The following is a 26,522-nucleotide window of genomic DNA, read 5'->3' on the forward strand; positions in this document are numbered from 1 at the left end:
GGCCAACAATGAAAGGATAGTTGAAAGGATTACTGGGATGGGCAAAGCCTTAGACAAACCCCAGAGACTTGGCCATGTGGCCCATGTTCAGGGGCTGGTTTGAAAGTTCAAAGGGAGGGGGGGTCCAGAGTTCATACACCATCATCAGCAGAGGCAAGAACTTAGGAAATGCTACGTTCAACCTCCCCTGCCCCAGTCAAACTCTTTACCTTCTTCTACCTAAAGACACCATATCAGAATAATACAAGAGATATGATCCTGGCTGTAGGACAGAACTAGACCTCTGAACAAGTCCCCTCCCCAAATATCTCCCAAGGGACTGTCACAGTGTGTGAGATCTATGAGTTCCCTAAGAGTAGGGTACCTTTTTTTTTTTACTTTCTTTGTACATCTCCAGTACTTAGCACAATTGCCTGGCCCATAATAGGCACTTAATAAATGCTTATTGACTGACAATAATCATTCCTTGACTTGAATATAGTATTTTATTAAAATGTAAATGGTCTGAAAAGGAAAGGGACTTCAAACTACAATGAACTAGCACTTTAGCTAACTTGCAACTAGCTAAGAACAAAGTCCTATCAGAAATTTAACATGATAGAAAATGCGGCAGGGGACTCCCAGAACAAGGAGGGTTTTGTTGGTGATTGGAGGAACTTTTAAAGTGAAGTAGAAAGAAAGAAGTAGTAACTCCTGGGTCATCCCTATGCCTGATGATGTCTCTTGGATCATCTCGAATTTCCATTAGTTCCAGCCCCAGGAGGCTCCATCTTATATCTTGTATATCCTGAAACTGAACCCAATCTGCTTGACAGGAGACCAGACCTACGGGAAAAGCTTCCTTCCTCCATCACTGCTGATGGCTGCTGATGGAGAAGTGCATCGTAAAAGGCATTTGCACAGATAAGATCTAGTTCCGTTTGGTAGCTTCAAACCATTTTCCCTAATGGAAAGGCTCTCATCATTACCCTGCTAAAGAAGGGGAGTTTTGTGGGCCATGCCCAGGTATCAAAAGCCCAGACTAGCACCCCACCCACCCCCAGCATCCTGAGGCTTCAAAAGGCCTGATTGAGTATGGGATGAGTCCGAATTCGGTAAATGATGACAGCAGTTGCTGGGCACAGCACCAAGGAAGTCATGATCACGATGGTGGCGAGAATAATGAGGACGATGACCCAGATGTCCAGGATGTGCTTGGGCAGCACTGTTTCTGGGGAGGTTTGGCTGATGGCATCCATGTTGCTTTATCCTGTGTAGAGAGGAAAAAGTTACTAAATATAGAATGTCTCTACTTCTTCTGTACAATTTTACTCTATTAAACTTCTCAAACTCTTGTGAGTTTGTTTTTTTTTTTTTTATCCCACCTATCCTCCTTCTTATGAGTAAAATGGGGATAATAATATACCTACCTTACAGGGTTGTCATGAAGATAAAATGAGCTATATACATGAAGCACTTTACAAATATTAAAACATTACATAAATGCTAGATTACTATTATTGTTATTCCTCCTCAACAGGATCATAAATCTAGCACTGGATCAGATGCCATCTAGTCAAAATCCTTCAACTTACAGATGAGGAAACTAAACCCCTGGGAGGTTGTTGACTTTCTGGTAAGCACAGCAGGATTTGAACTGCTGTCCTCTGACTCCAAGACCAGGATTTCCTTCTACTTTCTCCTCATCCCCAACTAAACACCCTGTCAACTACCTTAGGTCCAAATTTCTCCACCTGATTTTCAAGGCTCTCAGATCCAGGCTTTTCTCCTACTCCTCTCTTACATGATAAGCCTGTTTCTCTGACAAGTCTAGTCTCCCTCACAGTTATCGTCTCCATTCCCTCCTGTGTACTTTTGTGGGACCTGATTCCCTAGCCTAGAATGGCCTATCTATACTGAGTAATCACCTGTCTAATGACCTGGGTCCTCCTGCTGACAAACTGTGATTTGTAGGTTATTGTACCTAATCTCTTTTTAAGTTGGTGATAGATTTCACAAAGTCAGAGTACATGAGCCATAGACTCCAGGAAAAGTCTCTTCTAGTCCTATAGCTACTAAGAAATAGCCAATTCTAGGGGAAGCCCTAGATTGAGAGTCAGGACACCTGGGTTCTACCCCAGTTCTGCCACAAACACTTTTCAACTTTGGGAAAATCATAGGGTAATAAGATTAGAAGATGGAAGGAATTTTGGAGATCACCTACTTCAACCTCTTTGTTTTTAAATAGGCAAACTAACAACCAGGATGCTAAAGGAATTTGCCCAAGATTAAACAAGTAGAAGGGAACACATGTAAAACTAGCTTTCAGTTCAATGTTCTTTACATCATATCACACTGGCAATTCCTTTTTTTGGGCCTCAGTTTCCTCCTCTGTAAAATGAGGTTGACTAGATGAATTCTAAGGTTATCCACAGTGCTAACATTCTGAGATTCTAAGTTGTACAGATGAATTTTGGGAATAACCAGAGGAAAACCAGGAGCCCTGCCTTGGGCACACTGACTGGGTACTATGCATAAGGGAATAGGTTTCTTCTACCCTTCCAACTTTTTGGCTGGTTTGAAATACAGTCATTTTTTCCTAAGGCCTCAACTACAGAAATAGGTTGGGACTCACAAGGAGATGGGAGAAAGGAAAGAGAGATGATATTTCTGTAAGTATTCTTTACTTCCTGATTTACATAGATAGCTAGAAAGGCCTATGCTCGGTGGACGCCCAAGGCCCCTGACATTTTCTAAAAATTCTCCCAAGAAATTTGAAGTACAACTGCAAGGTAGGGTAGAATAGTGAGATGTGAGAACTCCATAGATGGAAGTGTCTCCAATGCCAGTCTTCAATCATGGCAGAAAGTATAGTTTCAAAATGCTTTGCTATAAAAGTTTATCTGAGTTGAGGAAGGGGAGAATATTCCAGGAGGAATGATCCATTCTGACCCCTTTTGATTATTACATTCCTTCAAAATATTTATGGCAACACTTTGTGTGGTAACAAAGACCTGGAAACAAAGTAGAGGCCCATTGATGGGAGAATGACTGAACAAAGTGAGGTACAGGAATGTAATGAGAATATGACTGTCCTGTAAGAAATAAGGAATGAGAAATACAGGGAGACGGTGAAAGACTTTTATGAACTGATACAAAGTGAAGTAAAGGAGGCCAAGAAAAAAATATACACAATAAGTACAATAATGTAAATACAAAAACAATAGAAAATTAGTGCTGTAAAATTACAAAAAATAAGCAAAGAAGAAATATGAGAAAATACTTTGTTCCCCCACACACATACACACACACACTCCTTTGCAATGGTGGGAGGTCCACAGGTATGTAATATTACATAGATTTTTATCAATGTATTGATTAGGTTTGCTGTTTTTTCTCTTCTTTTTTCTATTCTGCAGGATAGCTCTCTGAGAGGGAGAAAGGGAAGGAAAATGTTACTCTATAACTGGAAAAGTCTGATCCTACACCTTTTTTCCTTCCTCTCTTTACCTAGACCAGACCCAGTTCCTTCCTCCTTTCTTTTCAGTTCACCTTATAATTAGCCTTTCATTGCTGAGGTTTATTTTTTTTTTTTGTCATTCAGACACTTTTCAGCCATGTCTGACTTCATGACCTCACTGTGGAATGGTTTGCCATTTCCTTCTCCAGTTCATGTTACAGATTGAGGAACGGAGGCAAAGAGGGTTAAGTGACTTGCCCAGGGTCACACAGCTAGCAAGTGTCTGAGGCCGGATTGGAACTCATGAAAATGAGTCTTCCTGACTCCAGGTCCAGTATTTTATTCACTGTGCCACCTAGCTACCCTGGTTTGCTCTTCTTGTGATTGTTTCCTCACTAACTCCACTCTTTCTCTTAAATCCCACTTTCCTGTCTCTGTGTCTCTGGCTTTTTCCCAGTGTAACATATTTCTATACTTTGTTCTCTGTATGTGTGTATGTGCATGTGAACGAGTGTGTGCCCCTATGTGAGCAATTCATAAGTTGCCTGTTACTCCAACCCACATTCCTACTGAATTATGAAAAATAGTTAACTCTTCCCTTTTGTTCTTCATTTCTCTCCTAAAATATTCCCTTGCCTTCCCTTTTCTTTTTTCTCTTAAAACAAAACAGAACAAAGACACACCCAGGCCCTGAGTTTGTCTTTCTTTGCTCCCTTTTTGACCCTTTTTGACAGTAGAATTCCAAAGAGACACTTTATCATCATTTAGCCTTTTGGAGGTTTTTCTCACCCTTGGCAATGCATTTAAAAGTATCTACTCATCTCTGGTTTTCTCAACAGGAATGTTTGGAACTAATTTATTCTATTTAAGATTCTTTTCTTTCTCTGTAGGGTTATATTCAATGTATAGGATGAGGTATTCTTAGTAATAAGGTCTTTTGTTTTGCTTTGTGGCATTGCTTTCCTTTTCTCTACATTACTTTCTGCTTAATCTTGTGTGATCATGACTGTGGTTCTTTGGTACCTGATTTCTTTCTACTTGGCAGAAGGCCATTTTCTTTTACCTAGAAACTCTGTAGTTTGGCTTCCTACTGGCATGGCACAGCTCACAAGGTATCCCTCCCCAAGAAGAGGCAGTGTGGTGTGTCATGATGAGATGACTGATCTTAGAAAATTGGGGTTCAAGTCCCAGCTCTACAATTGACTAGTGTGTGATCCTAGACGAATCATTAAATATCTCTGTGAACCTTATTTTAATCTGTAACATAGGAATAAGATAATTGCTAGCTCTCAGACTTGTTGTGGAAAAAGAGCTTAAAGTGCTACAGAAATGTTAGTTATTATATTTATTCTACTCCTTGAACAGACTCATGATTTCTTTATTAAATATTTTGTACAAACAGCTAAACCTGCCTATTTAGAAAACAAAGTAGAAAGCATAGATGCTAGAGTGCAATCAAGTGAATTAACTGTCAATACAACGATGACAGGTATATTAGGAATGCTTTTTTACAAAGAAAGACAGGAAGATAAAGAGAAACAAATGTAAGTAAGGAAGCAACAACAGGGGTACATTCATCATGTTCTGCTTACATAGAATAAGCCTGAAGCTCCTCACATCTGGGTTTGCCCTCACTCAAGAGAAAAGGAGAAGTAGCTGGGGAGCTAAGGCCCAAGTCCCCACTACACCACACACACACACACACACACACACACACACACACACACACACACACACACACACACTGTCTCCAACAGTCAGCTTGTCCACTATTTAAAAATAAATAACCATATGAAGATCTAGCCACACAGGCTGGTCTGTTCTTGAGAAAGACCCATGAATCTTTAGTGATGCAACAAAGCTGAAGTAATACTTCCTTCTGGCATTTCTAGCCCTCTTCCACCTACTCATAGGATCATTCTTATGGTACAAATTATGCAGCTAGAGAAAAATCATAAGGCAGAGCTCCTAAAAGAAAGCCACATTCCCTAACAACCCTTAAAGCCTCTTCAAAAATCCCGAGAAATCAAAGTATTGTCACTAGCACGGATGGAGTTGAAGCTAATATGATAATTCAGGGGGCTCTGGAATTCTTGGCTGTGACTGCATTTAAATGGGACAGCTGTCAACAGCAGCTAGATGGGGCCATTTAGAGTCAGACACAATTGAACAACAAAAGCACTTTTTTAGAAAACAATACTACCCTCTCAAAACATAACATGGTACAGGGAACAGAACACTCAGAGTTAGGAAGAGCTAGATTTATCTCTATCTCAGACACTTAGTAGTTCCTCCCCTTAATGTCTATGAGCCTCAGTTTCCTCATCTATAAAATGAGGTGAATAGCCACCACCTCAGAGGATTGTTGGAAGAATTAAATGAGATGATATATGTAAAATGCTTTGCCCATTATTTAATTACCCCCTCGTTCTTAGGGGAGAGATGCCTAGTTGACAGGACTTTTGTCATCACTGACCCCACAGACTTTTAGAACAAGAAAGCCCCTTGGATATAATAACCGCTTTCAAACATCTGAGGGATTGTCATGTGGAGAAGGGATTAGACTGTTTGACTTGACCTCAGGGGGAGAGCTAGTTATGGGTAGAAATTGCAGAGAGAAAATTTTGATATAAAGAAAAGCTTCCTAAAAATTAGAGCTATTGAAGAGTAGAATGGATTGCTTTAGATCTGAATTAGGTAAATAATCTCACAGGAGATCTTCAAAGAACAGAGGACCACAAGAGGTTTCTCCTTCAAGCATGGTTTGCAATGGATAATTGTTGAGGTCCCTTCCAACTTTATGATTCTGTCACCCTGTAGTCATAGAGATTTAGAAGCAGAAGAGACCTTAAAGATCATTAATTCTAAACCCCTTCATTTAAAGATGAGAAAACTGAGACCCAGAAAAGTGATGTGACTTGCCTAAGTTCATTCAGATAGCAGATAGCAGCACCAGGGCAAGAACTCTAATCCACTGAGTTCCCATTCCTTGTTTTTTTCCACCAGATCAAGCTACCTTTCCTAGGTAAGTCCTAGCCACAATTTGTTTTCAGGGCTCTTCTGCCCCCTCCTTTTCATTACCAACTCCCTTTCCCACAAGTGCCAAAAGATCCAAAACCATCATACTGCCCCAAACTTCTGTTGTGCCACTTTCACTTTGTGTTTCCCCCCACACACGCCATTCTCTCTATAATAAATAGCTAGGGGTGCTTTGTTTAACTCCAGCTGATCTCCATTAACTGTCAGTGTCACAGCATTACAGGATTTCAAGTTAGAAGGTAATTTACTAATCATTTACTTTACCCCTCTCATTTTATATATGAAAAAACTGAGACCTAGATATGAAAAATGCCTTGCCTCCGGTCATGCAGGTAAAAAAAGTATAAGTGGCAGATTTCAAACCCAAATCTTTCCTTGCCTCAAGTTCAGTACTCTTTCTACTAAAATACTGTATCCCTTGTCAGGCACTAATATCAGAAATCTATTACTCAGGCTTCAGTGACCCTGGTGACCATGACAGACTCATAACTAAGGCAAGGTAGCCAGGGCTTTACCCCAGGACAGGAAATTTAAAGGATATCATTTTCTTGAAATATTTCCTCTTCGCCCAGCTACATGGCCAACAGAAGCAAAGTGCTTTTCCTCAGCAACCACAGTCTCGTAGGTATAGAAACCTCAGTCTGTCCCAGGTTGCACTGCATTCTCACAGTGGCTCAGCCCCAGGTCAGCACTTCTTCTCACCTACTTGCTTCCCCAAGTGAAAAGATTGCTACACGACGGATTTAATTAATCAAAAAACTCAGAGTTCCTTCTCCCTAGGCACATGCCTCCATCTGATCTGAACGACCCTGACTGTTAACATGGGGAGGGCTGATTACCAGTGTGTTTACCATATCTGTGTGCAGGGCAGGCTTCAAAGAGCATTCATTGAGGAAAAAAGGAATAAAGAAATGAGGTATCCTGTTGAGTGGCCTGTTCAAAGTGGGACAAAGAGTGCCCGGATCAGTGATCCATCAAGCTGGCAATGAGTAAATCTACCCATCAAGAAACAGCAAGGGTCGTGTGAGCAGCTCTGCTCTACTGGTCTTTCATACAGAATGGGAAACCTCACAGAAAGCTGTGCAGCCTCAGAATGTGCAGAGATGAATTAGCAGCGTCTGGCTGTGAGTCACTGCGGCTGGGGAGGTTTGAAGATTCATGACTCCCCAAGCATCTTGTGAAATGTGACTAATGAAGCAGTTCCCAGAAGAGGGGACTTAGTTTTACAAATCTTCCAAGAATCCTCCAGTCACCTTTGTTTTCTTTCACTTTCTCTTCTTCTCAAATAGGAGCTAAACAGCCTGGTAGATTTGCTAGAAAGGACCGGGACTTCAGATTAATTGCTCAGTCCAATTGGACAACTAAAATGATTCCCTGTATGGGGGGAGAATTTATTTTGACTGGTGGATGTGGCCTTACTAGTTGCCGTGCAGCATGGAGATCCCAAGACATTATCTAACAGGGCTTGTATCCCAGCTTCGAATTAGGTACAGACACTTCTTTAGGACATTAAGGTGGCCTCCTAAGATGTAACACAAAAGGGGGAGGCGGAGCACAACGATGGATACATTTTAATATTCGTTTATGAATGCACATATTTTCAATTCCAGGAAATCCCCATTCCTGATGGCATGTATTCATTTATTTTGTGATGAGTCAGATTGTGGATGTTACTATGACAACAGGAAGACAAGTCTCTAGAGACAAGAGACAGGAGGCCCAATTTTCAAACATTGCTGAGGATGTACAAATGCCTTGCCCCAGACTCCAGTCAAGTGAAAGAGAATGAAGATTTCCCATCCCTCTAGAGATCTGCAAAACACAAAAGGGCGCACTTTTTAAGGACTACAAGGCAGGGCTTTCTGAAGGGGAAAAGGCTTCTCTGGAAGTTAAGACAAATGGGTTCTAGACTAAGTAGCATGTTGTATTAGAAAGAACACTGGAATTAGAATCAAAGGATCTGGTTTCAAATGCACCTCTGCTACTTGGGCAACTCATTTAACCTCAGTTCAAGATAACTTGGTTTCCTCATTTGTAATATACAGGAGCTGGACTAAAAGATCCAGTGGAGGACTAAAAGATCTCTAGGGTTATGGGTTTTCTTCCCCCATTCTAAAGTAATGATCAAAGTCTTGACTGTCACTAACATGCTGTTGTCTTGGGCAAATTGTTCTATTTTTTCAGACTAGCAATTCTTCAGTGGTAAAATGAAGGGGATCATAATATCATATCAATATTGGCAGAACACTCAAGGATCATCTAGTCTAATCCATACGTGAATAGGAATCCCACCCCCTGAACTCCTCCTCCCCATTGCAACATCCTCAACAACTAACTGGTCAGTGAGTTTCTACCTGACAGCCTCCAGGGATGGTGAGTGAGCTCACTAATGCCTGCCAGGTATTTGGTTTTTTCCCAGTTCTACCATTCCTTCCTATTCCAGTTTACTATGGGCAAGAGAAGGAGATGACAGAACCAAGTGCATCCCTAGGTCACTGGCTTTATCCTTTCATGGTAGGTTTGGTCAGGATTTTGAGGCTTCCTGTGTCCCCCAGAGGCAAATGAAAGAGGAGAAGGGTTTTCCTGTACTAGGCTCTCTTGTTTGTACATGATGATGGACTCTGCAGTACTGATGGCTGTTTCCTCATTCTCTGGCAAGCTTTTACTTGTGCATAACAGTCCATAACAACCTGAGACCAGATGTTCTAAAGGAAGAAGGCGGGAGTGGAAGAAGGCAGACAGGACACGTTTGTCTAAACTCCAAGTCAATTCATAGGCACGTCACAAATGACCCTAGCTCCTTGGGGGTCACCTTCTTTCCCATTACTGTCCCTCTCATTCTCCTCTTTTCAGATATGCGTGACTGGTTGCAGCCTTGTTCCCTGCCTAGACTTTCCATCCATTCCCTTGAGGCAGGGAAGATGGAAAAACACCAGGACATCTTGAGTAGATCAAAAAGCAGAGAGAGCTACTGAAACAACACATACCATTTGACCCAACTGACTACAGCATCTCAGAATGCAACAAGAAGCTGAAAATGGAGGGGGGGGGGGAACAAACCAAACTCTCACTATCCCACCCAGCATTGCCCATCATTATTCCTTCCCATGACTCAGCTTCTGGGGGCTTGGCTGATGAAGACAAGTCTTATAATGAAAAGCAATTCTACAATCATTTTTTTTTAAAAGATCTGGAAGAAGTCTTAGCAGCTACCCAGGTTAACTCTGTCATTTTACAGTTAAAGAAACTGAGACCCAAAGAGATAAGGTGACTCACATGTAGTCACAGAGCTAGTAAAAAGCAAGAACAGAATTTAAACCTGGTCCTCTGGCTTCAAATTCAGCTATTCAACTCATATGTGTCTCAGCAGAGTGCTTGGTTTATTTGGCATTGTTGTAGCCCTTACTTGTTACAAAACATTTTCACATACCTAACAACAGCTGTGTTTATAAGTAGCAGTTTCCTCATAATATGAGGAAGGTAATATAAGGCAGGTAATATAAGAATTATCTGCATTCTTTTTTCTTTTTTTTTTTAATCTTTGTTGTAAGGGATGGTTCTCTGGGAGAGGGGAAGAAAAGGGATACTGGGGAGGAATGTATGGGACATAATAACAAAATTATCAGCTTTTTTACTTAAGTTATTTTAATAATTTATTATATGTCATATAATTATATAAATATAGTAATAATTATATTTTAATAAACTTAAATTATTACTCAGTTTTTAAAAAGCTATCTGAATTTGACAGATGAGAGAATGGAGGCCCAGTGTCACTGTAATGAACAGGAGAACCAAGTCTCACTTGGAGCTCACAAGTCAGCATTCCTTCCCTGCATCTTAACAGGGTCTTCACTGGACATAGCCCCACAGCTGGACAGTGAGATGGAAAGAAGAACATCTGAGTTCTAAATGCAAATCCTCTCATTACCTGCATGACTTGGGAAAAGTCACTTCATTTCCTTGTGTCTCTGCTGCCTGTCTCTTCATCTATAAAATATCTAGATGATCACTAAGGTTCCTTTCAGCTGCAAACCCACATTCATATTAGTAGCCCCATAAAGTTATAGGTCTCTGACTCCAAGTGCTATGTTCTTCTTCACTACACACCATTCTATCTATTCCTACACCACCCTGAACACCCTGAACTGAGACACTGGTCTCAGTCCCAAGGTGGATAGAGTGGAGAGGCAGGCAAGTGTGTCAGAGGAAGACGGAAGGAGGTGGTGGGAGAGAATAGGTCTAGTCAAAATCAGAAGCAACCAAAGAAATTTGGGGCTCTATCATGAAACTGCCTTCAGACAAAAAATGCCACTCTCCTAACTCTACCACTGGTTTACTTCTGTTGCTGTCACCCAAGAAGGAAGTATTCGTCCTAGCCTGACTTGAAAATTATAGGTTAGCTCCATATGCCTGTTCCCTAGTCTAGGTCCTCTGTTTTTCCAAACATTTAGAATACAAAATCTATGCCACAGTGAGGAACTTGGGGTTACAAAGTATATTTGAAAGGTGGGGTCAAGATATCTGATTGTTTCATTTTTTTATGCTATGTACTTAGTACCTAGCATGCGTTGTTGTTGTCAGCATGTCTGGCTCTTTGTTACCCCACTTGAGTTTTTCTTGGCAGAGATACTGGAGTGGTTTGCCATTTCCTTCTTTAGCTCATTTTACAGATAAGGAAACTGAGGCAATTGGGGTTAAGTGATTTGCCCAGGGTCACACAGCTAGTAAGTATCTGAGTCCAGATTTGAACTCAGGAAGAGGAATCTTCCTGACTCTAAGCTCAGCACTCTATCCACTGTGCCACCTAGCTGCCCTACAGTTTTATAACAGCTATATTTAAGTTATTAGAAAGAAGGGGAATTAAGACAAGTGGCAGGAAAATAGGATTCACAGAATCAGGGGAGACCTAGAGGTTCCTCACATTGAAGCTGGGATGGATGGAGTGGATGACCCCAGATCCAGGAGTTCTAGCCATAAACATGTAATTCTTGAGCTGGGAGGGACGTCAGAGGCCATCTAATGTAACTACCTCTCTTGACTCTGGACTTTGCCACTGAGCTTCATTCAACTCCTGTCTCTCTCCCCCACTACCTTTGGCCCTCTTCTCCTATTGGTAAGTTCCTCCCAAAAGTTCCATTTTGAGGAAAGGCCCAGACCAGCCATGCTTCACTCTCTTGATTAGGTCACAGCTACAGTGGATAGAACACCAGTCCTTGGAGTCAAGAGGACCTGAATTCAAATATGGCCTCAGCTACATACATACTAGCCCTATGACCCTGGGCAAGTCACTTAAACCTAATTGCCTCTAAAAAAGGAAGAAGAACATAAGCTTCTTAAGGGCAGGGACAATCTTTCTTGCTTGTATTTGCACCCCCAGTGCCTAGCAAAATGCTTGGCACATTGTTAGCATTTAATAAATGTTTCTTGACTTAACTCTCAGCCAAGGGCTCTAGCTATACAAGAGACAGTATTGCCTAGGGTTGGACTTAGAGACAGGAAAAGCTGGGTTTAAATCCTGGTCCTGATATGGAGCAAGTCCTTCAGTCTCTCCATCTCTAAAATGTGAGTAATAAAGCACCTATCCTACAGCGCCAATGAGATAATGTATATAAAGGGTTTGTCAAACCTTAAACCTAGAGTTCTTCACCTTCTGTGTGCCCTGGACCCTTCCGGTAAAAGGTGAAATTTATAGAACCTTTCTCAAAATAATGTTTTTAAGTGCATAAGATCAAATACATGGGATTACAGAGGAAAACAAATATATTAAAATACAATTATCAATTTTTTTAAAAAGTTCATTGACCTCAGACTAAGAATCTCTGCCTTGAATAAATGTTAACATTATTACAACCCTGGCTCCTTAGAAGACAGAGGCACAATATGGTGACCTGAACTAGGATTTGACTCCAAGAGACTAACACCAGACTAAAATCCCTCAAAGGAACAGTTCTTTGTTTTCCCCACTTCCTGGATCCCCTTCTCCATCTGCCACATTGTCTTATCTGACCTCAGAGCTAGCAGTGGCAAACCAGTGCTAGAATGGCCTTTGAGATCCCTGGCCAAATGAAGAGGCTGGTCTGGGCTTTTCCTCAAAATGAAGCTCTTGAGAGGAACTCACCAACAGGAGAAGAGGGCCAAAGGCCATGGGAGAGATGAAGCACAGTGGCAAAGTCCAGAGTAAAGAGAGATAGTTAGATTAGATGGCCACTGAAGTCCCTTGCAGCTCAAGAATTATATATTTATGACTAGAACTCCTGGATCTGGGGGCATCCACTCCATCCATCCCAGCTTCGATGGTCCTGCTTAGACTGAAGGACCTTCCTACCCTTACCCACCCCTCACGAGGAATCTACTCCCTGGTACTCAGCTCACCTCAAGAGCCTTGGTATCTTCCTGACCCAGACTCACCTCTATCTTCCCCCATGGACTCATCACAACTGGAGGTTCCAGATACTGCCCAAGGGGAATTAGGAGTCCAGAACCTGCTTGTGCACCTGGAGCAAATATCGAGTGCCTTTTGGATTTGACACTTTACCTAGTTCTTTCCCTACCTCAACTTTACTGCTTTCTGACCACAAGGCAAAATAAACTCTTCTCCTTTGTTCTTCCGCTTTTCAAAGCAGGCCTTGAAGATTGTTTCCTTATTTGAAGTTCAGCTAGGCTCCCCTTTATACATATACTAAAAGACTGATATAAAAAGAGCATGAGGCAACCATTCACTTTTTTCCTCAGTCCGGGTCCCATATGCTCATCAATGCAAAGTCCTAAAATGTACAAGGTCAGATCTAGAAGGGGCTTAATCATCTTTCGGCCTAATACCTCATTTTTCAAAAAAAAAAAAATTAATTGAAGTACAGAGAAGTAAAGCAATTTGTCTAAAGTCACACAGTATGTCAGCAAGAGGTCCAGGGGTAGAACCCAGCCCATCTGACTCCTAAGTCACAGTTCTCCACTAAATTTGCCCTTGTCTTCACACTGGCAAGACCCAGGATTAAGTAGTTTGTAGATGCTGTGAGCACAGTGCAATTTGAGGATAGTGCTAGTTTTATTGATAGCCCTCTCCCTTAGGTTATTATATCTTCCTAAGTCTTCATGGGTGCATTAAGCAAAAGTAGGGCTTAATAATTAGTGTTGGTTGAATTTGCTTTCACCACAGAGGAATAATTTTCTCCTCTGTTTCTCAATACTGTAATGAGTTGATCAGGAAGAAATTAACTTATCTAATAAGACTCTAGGGGGAAAGACCAAAGGACCATAGAACTTAGGAAATTTGGAACATCATCTTATCCAGGGGTTCTCAATCTGGGGTCATGAACTTTTTAAAAAATATATTTTGATAACTGTATTTTAATACATGTGATTTCTTTATAATCCTATATAATTTATTTTATGTATTTTACAAGGTTATTCTGAAAGGGGGTTCATAGGTTTCACCACACTTCCAGGGGGCCCATGACAAAAAATGATTAAGGATTTCTGAAGTCCAAATCTCTCATTTTACAGCTAGGGAAATTGAGTCTGCTCAAAGTCATACTGGTAGTAACAGGGCCAGGACTCCTGACTCTAAATCTAGTGCTTTTTCTAGGACACCATATTTCCTCTCTTAAATCTAAAAAGTGCGATTTCTTTACAGAGAGGAAACAAAGAAATACAGGTCTTCCCTTGTGGGTACCTCAGACCCACAACTGGACCTCCCTAGGACTGGAGGGAGATAAGAAAAACGTGGAGGGGAGGGGGAAGCTCACCAAGTAAAACAAACTTCTAGAGAATCAGCTGAAAAGGACCTTAACCTAACCTCTCATTTTACAGAGGAAGAAACTGAGGACTAAAGAAAATAATGGATTTGCCCATGGTCACACAGGCAGTCGGCAGCAGAACACAAATCTCCCATTGCTCGTCAGTGCTCTTTCCTTTATAGACATGCAGGAATATAGTAGAACAGGAAACAAAGAAAGGGACCCCGAAGAGAAGGCACTCTCTGACTGTGTGTTCACTCCCCTTTTAAGTAGACACCCATTTGTAGAAACTCAGAACTTGTGAAAAGAGAGTTAAACTGGGAAACTGAGGGGAGATCAAAGGCAGGTGATGCGAACACAGCCTATAAGGAAAGACTAGATAGTTACAAACACCCAGAAGATACAAACTGGAGGCTATATTCAACCCCAAATCAGCTAAACAATTAGAAAGGGAAAAAAAATAACTTTACCTCACTTGATGTTCACAAGATGTATTGAGTTAAAGATTCTTCATGCCTGATTTGGCTCCTGGGATCACAGAGAAGTGAGGTTCCCTCTCTGCTTCTCAGAGGCACTGATTCCAGCTTCTTCCTATCAAACACAGCTTGAAGTTGGAAAAAGAACCGATTCTCTCTCCAGTGAGGAATGTCAGGGGAGAAGGGGGCCCCTGACCCCAGGATCCTAGTTCTGCTTCCGAGCTCCAGAGTAGGCTCCTCTTGAGCCCTGTGAGTCCCCGGCTTTCTCCCCCCGCTGGACTCGCCCCGGGAGTGCCAGGAGGCGGGGTGTGTAAACTGTTCTCAAATTGCAGCTGCCTTCTTCACAGCTAGGGGAAGTACGACCGCCTCCGTTTGGCTGGCAGTCACTTAGGAAACCTTCAGTATGCTGGAGGGCTTAGGAATGAAGGCAGCTGAGGCCCCTGAAAACTCAATCACAGATTACTCTATTGCCAATAAAATCTCCTTTGACTCTCCCTTCCTGGGCTGGGGGAGAGGGAGAAGGGAGGGAAGAAAGGGTAGAGGCCCAGGAGTGATTCTCTGACCCAGGTCACCAAATTCAGCACCTCCTCCCTCCTCTAAAAGCCCAAAAGTCTAGCCAAGACCATTGGATCACAGGATTTAGGGTTAAAAGGAATCTTAGAGATCATCAATCTAGTTGAAAAGCCCAGGATCTGGAATCCACTAAGCATAGGGAGTAGGATGGGGAGAGGAGGAAGGAAAGAAGGAAACCTCCATATGTTATAGTTTCCTCATCTGTCAAATGGGGATAATAGCATTTATGATACTTACTCTGGCTTAATCTGACAAGAAATTCAACTCCAGAACCCATTTCCTGTTTTTTCTGCTTCTTAGACAATATAAATAGGAAGAATCCTAAGTTATCATCAACAGACCCCAAATTTTTTTAAATTATATATTGTAATAACAAATGTGGGAATGGAGACTACGAAAGGAAAATTTAAACTGGTCAACAAAAACAAAAGTTTATATTTTAGAATTTGAAGTGAAAGAGACCTTTTTGTTGTTCAGTCATTCAGTCTTACCCAACTCTGTGAGCCCATGGATCATAGGATGCCAGGCCCTTCTATCCCCCACTCTATCCTGACATATATCAAAGTTCATATTTGGGGTTTCCATGACACTCTCTATCCATCTCATCTTCTGCCATCTCCTCTTCCTTTTGCCTTTAATCTTTCCCAACATTAAGGTCTTTTCCAATGAGTTGTCTTGTCACGTGACCAAAGTATTTAAGTTTCATTTGTCTGGCCAGTGAATAGCCTTAGTTAATTTCTTTAAGTATTGACTGATTTGCTCTCCTTGCTATCCAAGGGATTCTCAAAAGTCTTCTCCAGCACCACAATTCCAAAGCAGTGATTCTGTAGCACTCAGCTTTTCTTATAATCCAACTCTCACAACCATACATTGCTACTAGAAAACCATAGTTTTGACTATACGGACCTTTGTCAGCAAGGTGATGCCTGTTTTTTGGTATGCTGGCTAGATCTTCCATAGCTTTTCTTCTAGTCTTTTACAGTGTTTTCCATAAGTGGTCACCCAGTCTCCAAAAGAAGACCTCTAATAAGTTTTTCCTTATGTTGAGCCAAAATCTCCCTTTCTGCAGCTTTTGCATGCTGGTTCTAGTTCTGTCCTTGGGACCAGTCTAACCTCTGTCATTCACAGCTGTCTTTAACATAGTGAGACAGTGGAAAGAGCACTAGAGTCAGAAGATCTGGGTTCCGATCCTTCCTCTGAAGTGAGTCAGAGACAGAAAGAGAGAACGAAGAGGGACAGAGAGAAGCACAAAGAGACACAGAAACAGAGGCAGAGACAGAGACAGACAGAGACAGAAACTCTGAGAGTAAATAAAGGTGTGTATGTATGTATATAATATTTACGTATTTATGTATATTCTGGACGCTATACTTTTATTCATGAAACCTAAGATTTCATTAGCTTTTTGGCTGCTGTATAACTGCTGACTCATATTAACTATCTAAAGGCAATATTTTCACTTGTAACAAAATAGAACTATAGGATTGTGAAATCAAGTGCTTTTTAATAATTTAATATAAAACTTCATCTTTTTAAAATGCTTACATTAAAAGCTGGATGAACCTCTACTTAATTTATGAAATAGGGTGGGCCCACCTGGTTCTTTGGGTACTCGCCGGGAAAGACTATGACAGCAACCGGGAAGTGAGGCTATAATCACACTTTAGCAAGGCCCAGAGGGTGGAGGGGAAAACGGCACAGAAAGTACAGATAAGCAGTGAAAAGGGGGAGGGGTACAGAGGCAGACAGAGGACAGGGTGGTGAAGGAAGTCACACAACAGAGGGAAGAGAATGGGGAGGGAGAGAGACACTGAGAATCATTCCGGTAACCATGGATTAGAATTGGAAGAACTTGGCAGCATAGACCCAGATGGAAATGGGAGAGTGCTGAGGGAAGAAGGGGAGGGCAGAGAGAAGACGTGGGGATTTTGAGGTCTAATTTTATAGGGTTTTTGGGGGAAGGGTGGTACAGACTAACTTTTATCCATGCCACTTTAAGGTTAATTCATTAATATATTCAAATAATCTCAAGGTTGTCAATAAATACCATTAACACATCCACATCATCGCAGGGTTATCAGTAACATTTGGCATCCTACTGGTCTTCACTACAGATGTCTGGAACTTATCAGAGATTTTTACGCATCACTGGACTGAAAGGTCCTGACTGCAAAGCCTAGATGGCTTCCCCCAATTCACCACATATTACCAGGATGTGATTTTTTGCTAATATATGATACAGTTTGCAAGTTATGCTTCTTTGATCTTTGGGATGTTTTGTATGTGACTTGTGGGTTTCCCTTTGCAATCTCACTTCTTGATAATTGTAACTTTATACTGGCTACTCATAAATTTACTGACTAGAAGCTTGGAAGTGGGTAGTCAGGAGGACCAGAGCAAGACACAATTTTAAAACACTAGGCATCAAGGATATTTAAAATATTGGCTAGAAGATGAGAGGATGAAAGAGTTTAGGGCCTTCTGCTAGGCTTTTGCTAACTCAGATTTTAGTGAGAAAGCCAAGCGAGAGTTAAGCCTAGCTCCCAGATAATTTAAAGCAGTTCTGGATTAGTATCACTTAATCTTCTGCTTCTCTTTTCTTAACCAAGACTTTAATATTTTCATTATTTTTATCATACCTTTTTTCATATCAAAATTCTTTCCCAATATCCTTACCCCTTTCTTCCCTGTCCTTCCGCATATGCACATGCAAGCATATACAAACACACTAAATGCTCTCTTGGAATAAGGAACAATTTAAGCAGAACTTAACCAATTAAATGACAGTATATTCATTGTTCCACTCCATAGTCCCCACCTCCATTGAGTTTTTCTTAATTAGAAACAACTCTATCTCTCATGTGGGCAGTTAGGTGGCACAGTGGATAGAGTGCTGGGCGTGAGTTCCTCTTCCTGAGTTCAAATCCACCTTAGACACTTACCAGCTGTGTGACCCTGGGCAAGTAACAACCTTGTTTACCTGTTTTCTCATCTGTAAAATGAGCAGGAAGAGGAAATGGCAAACCACCCCAGGATTTTTGAAAACAACAACAAAACAAAACCCAAAGGGGGTCATGAAGTGTCGTACATGACTGAAAAATGACTAAATAACAACAGCAAATGTCACTCAGGGAACTCCTAGTCCGGGAATGAGGAACTTGCGGCCTTAAGACCACATGTGGCTTTTTATGTCCTCAGTTGTAGCCCTTTGATTGAACCCAAACTTTACAGAACAAATCCCCTTAATAAAAGGATTTGTTATAAAACTTGGACTCAGTCAAAAGACCACACTTGAGGACCTAGAAGGTCACATGTGGCTTTGAGGCTGCAGGTTCCCCATCCTTGTCCTAGCCCCTTCAGAAGAGTAGATAGTTGTCTACCTGTGACTTTCATCTACTTCCCAAAACTTTTCTCCTACTAATGCCAGACGTTTTCCCATTAACAAGTTATACTTTTTCCTTCTTTCTCTTTTAAAATGTAAATTCCCCCTTAAGGAACTTGATCCCATAATAATGCTGGCATCCTATAGCCTTTAGAGATTTATGCTTTATACTTTATTGCATTTGAGCAGGTACTAATGGCATTATTATCTCAGTTTTATAGATAAAGAACCTGGTTACAAAGGTAGCATGGGAAGTAGGATTTAAACTCCAGGAGATGTGAAGATTCTTACATCTTTCCATGAACCAGTGCATCAAATATTTTCCAAGACAGTATGAGGATGTTAGAAGATGAATTGACTGGATCAGCAGAGAATGTTGTCCAATCCCCCAGCAAAGTCCACTGGCAAACAAGCCTATAACCTTCCAGAGTGACCAGAGATGAGACAGAGAAATGGATAACCTGAAAGGCTCTGTGTCCAAAGACAACAAAAGTGCAACAAAAGAAAACCCCAGAGTGGTCAGGAAACCCCAGAACAGTCAGATAATAGAGCCCCAGGAACATCAGCAACCAGGGTGAGAGATCTCCAAGGTCCCCTGAACTTTGTCCTGAGATGCCAGAGAGAGATCTGAAGATCCAATGTTCTGAACCTTAAAGACTGAGTAGGTCTGATCCTGGGAGGCATAGATCAGAGCAGGAACACAGGACAAGTCAAAGCAGAGCTAATCATACTACTCAAAAGCATAGTCAGGGTCATAGGCTGGCCTGTGCACAAAGCCCCATTCAGGAATTAAAGCCAATGCAATAAATAAAACAAGGAAGACATCAACCACTATAAAAATCATTGCAGATCTGGAGGTGACTAAAAATACAGCCCAGTAGGGTAAAGTACCTGTAACAACTATAAGCAAAGACTAAAAGGAAAAAAATAGATTTTATTCTAGAACTGCATAAATATTTAGAAGAAATGAAGCAAGAAATAAAAAATGAAATAAAGACTCTTTAGGAAAGAACAAAATCAAAAGTTAGGGGGAAAAGTCAAAGAAAATGTAAGATAATTGATATAAAAAAGGTATCCTAGAAAAGAGGTCAAAGATCACTTTGGAACAAATTACTAGACTCCCTAAAAAACACAATTTTTTTTTTTTAGAAGCCTGGGAATTCTATTTCAAGGACTCACAAATGAGAACTGTCCAGATCTAGCAGAACTAAAAGACAAAGTAAAGACAGGAAAAATTTGCTGATCATCTCCTGGAATAAAGAAGAAAAGCAAAAGTCTTAGGAATGTTATAGCTAAAATCCACAGTTTCCATATAGAAGAAAAAATACTACTAACATCCAAGAAGGAGTTCCAGTCTCAGGAATCCAAGTCAATATCATACAAGATGTGGCAATTTCTGATAACCGATCTTGAAATACACCATTACAAAAAACAAAAGATATAAGCTTATAACCAGGAATAATTTATCCCACAAAGCTGAGTATAAAAACAAAAATGGATCTTTAATTTAACAGAGGACTTTCAAACATTTTAAATAAAAACAGCAGAAATGAGTAGGAATTTTGAAATACAAAAACAAATCAAGAGAAACCTCAAAAGATAAATTTAATTAAGCAATTGGAAGGACCTACATGATGAAGTAGTACTAACATTCTAATATAGGGAGAAGAAACACATGTCCCTTCAGAACTTTAATATCTTGAAAGGATATTTGGAGAGTTTAGTTAAAAAAAAAAAAGAAAGAAAATGAAAAAGACAGAATTGGTTTTGTTATGAGCACTTTAAGAGGGAAAAGGAAAAGGAGGGTAAAAGGAATACACTATACAGAAAGAAGGGAAAAGATAGGGGACCTTGCTCTTTCTCACAATTGGGATTAATGAGAAAAGTATACCAAGTTGCATAAGTGCTCTGGTTCCATCTCCCAGAGCTAGGCCAGCTACTTCTACCCATCATGGATCCAGGGTATCCTGAGAAGGTTGAGATAGTTTTCTTTTTTCTCTGCTGACATCAACTCAAGTTACCACTGGCTATGTTCTCCTCTACTGTTAGGATCCCGTAAGCAGTATGTCAGATCCATTCAACTAACCAACATCAATTAGCTTTTATAAAATGACGCTTCAAAAATATAACAAGAATAAAGGTACAAATATTTCCCCACTCCCATACCTCAGGACCATATTTTCCCCTATACCACCTTAATCTGGGTACTGGGGGAGAAGGTGTAAGGGAAAGTAGGCTCAAACCTTTGCTCAGTTCCTATAAACTACTGGTCCCACCAAGTTCATGTCCAAAGACAACATCACTACCTAATGAATACTCACCTCAGTCCCTGCTGGGCTAAGGTCACAAAGGTCATTCCCAAAAATCACTCCTTGCAATCTAAGATATCAGTGTGATCCTATCTACAAATCCAGCCTGGATTCCAATTCCCAAATCTTATGACTTGTTCTTCCACTCAGCCTATTTATTTTTTTCCTTTAATATTATTTTCTTTTTTTGCTCTTTCTTTAAAATAGTATCTCATTTTTTCCAATTACATGTAAGGAAAATTTTCAACATTAATTTTTTGAAAGATTTTGAGTTCCAAATTTTTCTCCTTCTCTCCCTCTCCTCCCCACTCCCCAAGATGGCAGTCAATCTGATATAGGTTATACATGTACAATCTTGTAAAACACATCTCCACATTAGTAATGTTATGAAAGAAGAAACAGAACAAAAGGAAAACAAAAATGAAAATAGTATGCTTTGATCAGCATTCAGACTCCATCAGTCCTTTCTCTGAATGTGGAAAGCCTTTTCCATCACGAGTCTTTTGGAATTATCTTGGATCATTGTGCTGCAGGGAAGAGTTGTTGATCCGAGTTGATCATCACACAATGTTAGTGTTACTATATACAATGCTCTCCTGGCTTTGCTCACTTCGCTCAGCATCAGTTCATGTAAGCTTTTCCAAGTTTCTCTGAAATCTGCCTGCTCATTATTTCTTGCAGCACAATAATATTCCATTACATTCATATACCACAATTTATTCAGACATTCCCCAATTGATGGGCATCCTCTCAATTTCCAATTCTTTACAAGGCCTGTTTCTTAAGGTCATATGGCATTAGAGGAGAGAAAGCCTCACAACCAGACTTCATGAGTGAAAGAGTCACCAAGACTTCCCAAGAACAAAGGAGGCAAAGAAGTAGTGGTTGATCCTGACATGCCTTTTTAAATGTTTCTGAGGCCAATCACAGAACTTCCCCTTTGCCACGAAGTTAGTCACTTGAAACCAGTTACAGAATTTTTACACATGATCTACAGTCTCTACAAGGTGGTTTCCATTACACATCATCAAGCAAGCTCAACACAGAGAAGCTGCATCAGCTAAGCAAACTGATGGGGTCTGCTCATCAATCATGAACCAGACCCCCTTTACACAAACATGGAGGAAGAGATAGAAGAAAGAAGTATAAGATGAACTTCACTCTTTTCTGAAACAGACAAAGGAAGGTTGAACAAGCACACAGTTTGGTGTAGAAATACATCACACCCAAAAGGAAACAAGCAGGGATAGAGAGGAGTGGATAAAATGGAGAGAATCACGATAAGCAAAACAAACTTCCAGATCCTGAGGAGGAATTAAAAAGAAAAAAAAGCAAAGAATTAGGATGTAAGAGGGGTGGGCACATTAACTGAAGAGTGGCTGAAAAAATTATGATAGGTGAATAGAATGTTACTTTGCTACAAGAAAGGGGAAAAGAGATTATTTCAGAGAATCCTGGATAGTATAAACTGATACAGAGTGAAATGAAGAGAACCAGTAAAATAATTTATACGAGGACAACAACATTGTAAAGAAAAACTCTGAAAGCCCTAGGAAATCAGATGAATTTAATGACCAATCATGTCTCTAGGGGCCTGTGATGAATCATGTTATCTGACCTCCTGAGAAAGAAGTGATACATTCAAAGTGCAGAAAGAGACATACATTTTTATACATGATCACTGTAGATTTGTTTCATTTGAATAAGTTTGTTACAAAAATTTTCCCCTTCTTGATATTTGACTGGGGGTGGGTTGTGGGGGAGGAAAAAGATTAGTACTAGCAAGAAAACAGAAAAATTGAAACTTTTAAAAAATAGAAATAGGAAAAAACTAGAAGTTTAGAAGGAAACTTTGACAAGGAAAGTTTTGCAAGTAATGTGTGTTTATTACAAATATGAATGCATATACATATATACTGCACATACCACATATGCATAAATGCATATGTATGTGCAATTTTAAAGAAAGCAAGCTGAATAAAATGGATATTCATGGTTTCATATACTATGCTCTATGTGCTTTGCTGTGTATATGGAAATGCTCATTACTTTTTGATTTTTAAGTTTAGAATTTTAAAAAAAGAATTTGTTTAAAAAGAGTATTGGGGTTCCAAAGATAAACTTGGCTCGTTCCCCAATTCTGCCTGAGGTTGTCCCTATTAAGGATTCTTTCTCTACCATGTTTTGTTAGAACTATATATCACCAATGTACCTACTAGTTCTAAACCCTCACAGCTATGGGTTCATATTTGTGATAGGAATATTCCAGTAAATGTGCCTCATATACTTTGAACACTTATCCCTCTGTGAAATGGGAACCCTACAAAGATAGCTAGTCAATTATTGCTATGCTAATGGAAAGCCAGGCAAATAGGAACATACAATCATTAACATTTAATTGGAATATAAAAGGAAATGTAAAACATTAGAAACACTCTCAGTACCCATTCTCCTAAATCTGTACATTTCCACTCTCTTTTCCCCAAACATAATTCAGCAAGTTTATTCCCTTAGCAAGATGCCTGTCTACAAACTGGGGGAAACAGCACAGCCTATTGGCAGCCTTGAACAATCACTGCTCAAAACTCATGTACTGAATACAGCCCTGAAAGATCCTAGTAGTATCTGAGGCAGTACAAGTTCACCTCCTTGTAGTGTAGCCAGTAGCCTGCTTGCTTAGTCAACCTATACTTCCATTCTCATTTGGTTCCATGGCCCCTTACCATCTTCCCCAGGGAACTTTTCTTTCCTTCTCCAGCTCAAAAGGCCTCTAATCAAACAGGGTCTTTGACTCCCAATTCAATCATTCTGTGCCACAGACACATAGTACCCCATAGGAATGGAAGTCCTGGGAATTCTTTCCCAATAAGACACTGTTCATCAGGCCTAGACATTAAGGGAAATGTAATTTGCTCCTCATGTTGACTATGCCTCCTAAATCCTTACCACAGAACCACAGTTTAAAAAAAAATTATGGTCCTTGAAAATCAAGCCAGCTGTACTCATCAAGCTGTTGATACATATGATATAATGTCCATTAACTTGCAAATACCATATTTCTAGGTTATTACCCTAGATGCACAGTCCACATGCAAGCCATAAAACATCTATTCATTTGCATGTAGTATAGTCAAAGTCAATTATTCCAAATATACAGGCTATCCAAATTAGCAAAAGTATTCAATGCAGAAAAACAGATCATGTATAGAAATACAGCATACAGCAAGGATTCTTAAACTTTTTGTGTCATGGACCCCTTTGGTCATCTGATGAAGCCTATAGGCCACTTCTTAGAATAATGTTTTTTAACTACCTAAAATAAAATATACAGGATTACAAAAGAAACAAATTATATTGAAATACAATTACCAATTTAAAAAAGTCCACAGACTCCAAATTAAGCACTCCTGATATAGCATCATATAGCAAAATTACATTCTACAGACCAAACGTAGAGGTCATATGTAATTATACAGCATGGCAGAGATTCATGGTTTGTTCACGGGAGTTCCGTGATCAGTTTGATGAACTTAAAAGGTGGTAAAACCTTGAACAGTATTTTGTGTCTTCCAAAGAATGATCTGGACATGGCCCTTCACATCTCCTGGAGGTTGATTTCATTCATGGGGGCTATTATAATGGATGGAAGGATGGATTCTTTTGAGAGGAGACATCATGTCATCTAGAACAATGGTCAGCAAACAATGGTCTGACCTGTGCTTTAGAGAAACAACTTTGGCAACCGAATGGAGAATGGGTTCTGGAGGAGGGTGTGACTTGAGGAAAGTTATTGCAATAGTCTAGGCATGAGATGATGAGTGGTAGCAGTGCCAGAGGAGAGAAGTGAAGATGTATTCAAAAGGTATAAAAAACAGGCCATGGCAATAGATGGATATGAGGGATGATAGATAGTGAGGAAGTGAAGGTTACGGCTAGGTTACAAGCCTAAGGGACTGTGTTGCTTGCTCTCTACAGTAATGGGGAATTTAGGAGAGGAGTTTAGGAGGAAAGATAATGAGTTCAGTTTTGGACATGTTGAGTTTAAGATGTTTACTGGACATCCATTATGAGATGTCTAAAAGGTCATTGGAGATGAGACATTGAGGAGAAGCTGTGTACCCAGGGAAGAGGAGGTTCCAGAAAGCATACACCATGAACGCCATCAGGTGTTAGATGGTAGCTCTGTTGCCTACTATCCACTAGTATTGGCCAGAGATCTGGGGTAGATTGAAGAGAGAAGCTATGGTCAGGAGGAGTATTCCTGGTAATGAGCAGTCAGGGGTCCTGAGCATTATAATGAAAGGAACAAGCTCAGAAATGAGGAGGAGCTGTATCTCAGATTCCAGAAATAGAGAAGGGTATCAGTTCCAGCTTCTAGGCTAGCCTGCAAAGAAAATGGGACAGGAATCCCAGACCAGTGTAGTTCTGTCACTTGGAACCAGCAGAACTTCCTAGCTGGCTGACAAGGGCTGAGTCCTCTTGCTCAGATCCAAATCCAGGTCAGGAATTTGAAGAGCTCAGACCAGGGGGGCAGCAATCAGACTTTGCCCTGCACTGGACCACTCTGTGAGCATGATAGTTTGCAGGTCCCCAGCCTGAGCTGTTCCTAAGAACATAGAATAACATAACACCAAATGTGTCAAGAAAGAAGCAACAGGATTGAGCCATAACTTCCTTCCAAAAGTGCCCAGAGACTGACCGTTAGTATCAAGTCTGAAGTCAAGAAGGAGGTTAGAAGAATGAGTAAACAAATGAAAAAAGAAGAAAGAATCCTACCATAAAAGTCTCTTATGGTTACAAGGATATTCAAGACACAAACCCAGAAGAAGACAATGACTCTAAAACATATAAAGACAAAACTTCAAAGAAAAGCACAGTTTGGGCACAAATTCAAGTAGAACTCCTGGAAGAGATAAAGCACAAGTTTATTTTTTTACATTTTATTTTAGTTTTCAGCATTCATTTTTATTAGATTTTAAGTTCTAAGTTTTTCTCCCTCTCTCCCCATTCTTCACTCTCCCTAAGATGGTAAGCAATGTGATATATATTATACATATAAAGCTTAAGTTTAAAGAGTTTTAAAATGTTTTCATAAATGAAATGAGTACTTGAGGGAGAAATTGTAAAAGAAATGAAAACTATGGAAGAAGGCATTGGAAAGGGAATCAGCAGATTGGTACAAGATACATAAAACCTTGTCTAAGCAACAAACTCCCTAAAAATTAAAATCGACCAAATATAAGTCAATGATTCATGAGACAAAAAGGAATATTAAAATAAAGTTGAAAGGCTGAAAAAAAGATATTTCATGGCAAAAACAACTGACCTGGAAAGCATATCAAGGAGAAAAAAATTTAAGAAATCACTGGACTACTTAAAAGCTATGACCAAAAAAGAGCCGAGACATCATCATTCAAGAAATCTGAAAACTGCTTGATCTCTTAGAACCTTATGACAATTAAATGAAATAAGAACTGCAAAGCAGGCATAGTGCCTAGAATGCAGATTAAGGGAGGCATTAGTTCTAAGCAAAACAAACTCTGACTAAAGATATAAAAAATATTT

At 40.2% G+C, this 26,522-nt stretch overlaps 1 protein-coding gene across 1 annotated transcript; it reads right to left on the reverse strand.

Annotated features, from left to right (window-relative positions):
• Positions 1 to 921: 921 nt before the first annotated feature.
• Positions 922 to 14,818, reverse strand: SMIM3 (small integral membrane protein 3). Its single transcript, XM_072630709.1, has 2 exons — positions 14,688 to 14,818; positions 922 to 1,249 (listed from the first exon to the last, which is right to left on the reverse strand). Exon 2 carries the CDS (start codon positions 1,236 to 1,238, stop codon positions 1,056 to 1,058), a length of 183 nt encoding a protein of 60 aa, XP_072486810.1. The 5' UTR covers positions 1,239 to 1,249; positions 14,688 to 14,818; the 3' UTR covers positions 922 to 1,055.
• Between the last annotated feature and the right edge of the window lie 11,704 nt (positions 14,819 to 26,522).

This window comes from Notamacropus eugenii, chromosome 1 (assembly GCF_028372415.1).
Source record: "Notamacropus eugenii isolate mMacEug1 chromosome 1, mMacEug1.pri_v2, whole genome shotgun sequence".
In the NCBI taxonomy this organism is placed as follows: domain Eukaryota; kingdom Metazoa; phylum Chordata; class Mammalia; order Diprotodontia; family Macropodidae; genus Notamacropus; species Notamacropus eugenii.

Excerpts from the sequence above, each read along its gene's own strand:
- SMIM3 (XM_072630709.1), bottom strand. The coding sequence starts at position 1,238 with ATGGATGCCATCAGCCAAACCTCCCCAGAAACAGTGCTGCCCAAGCAC.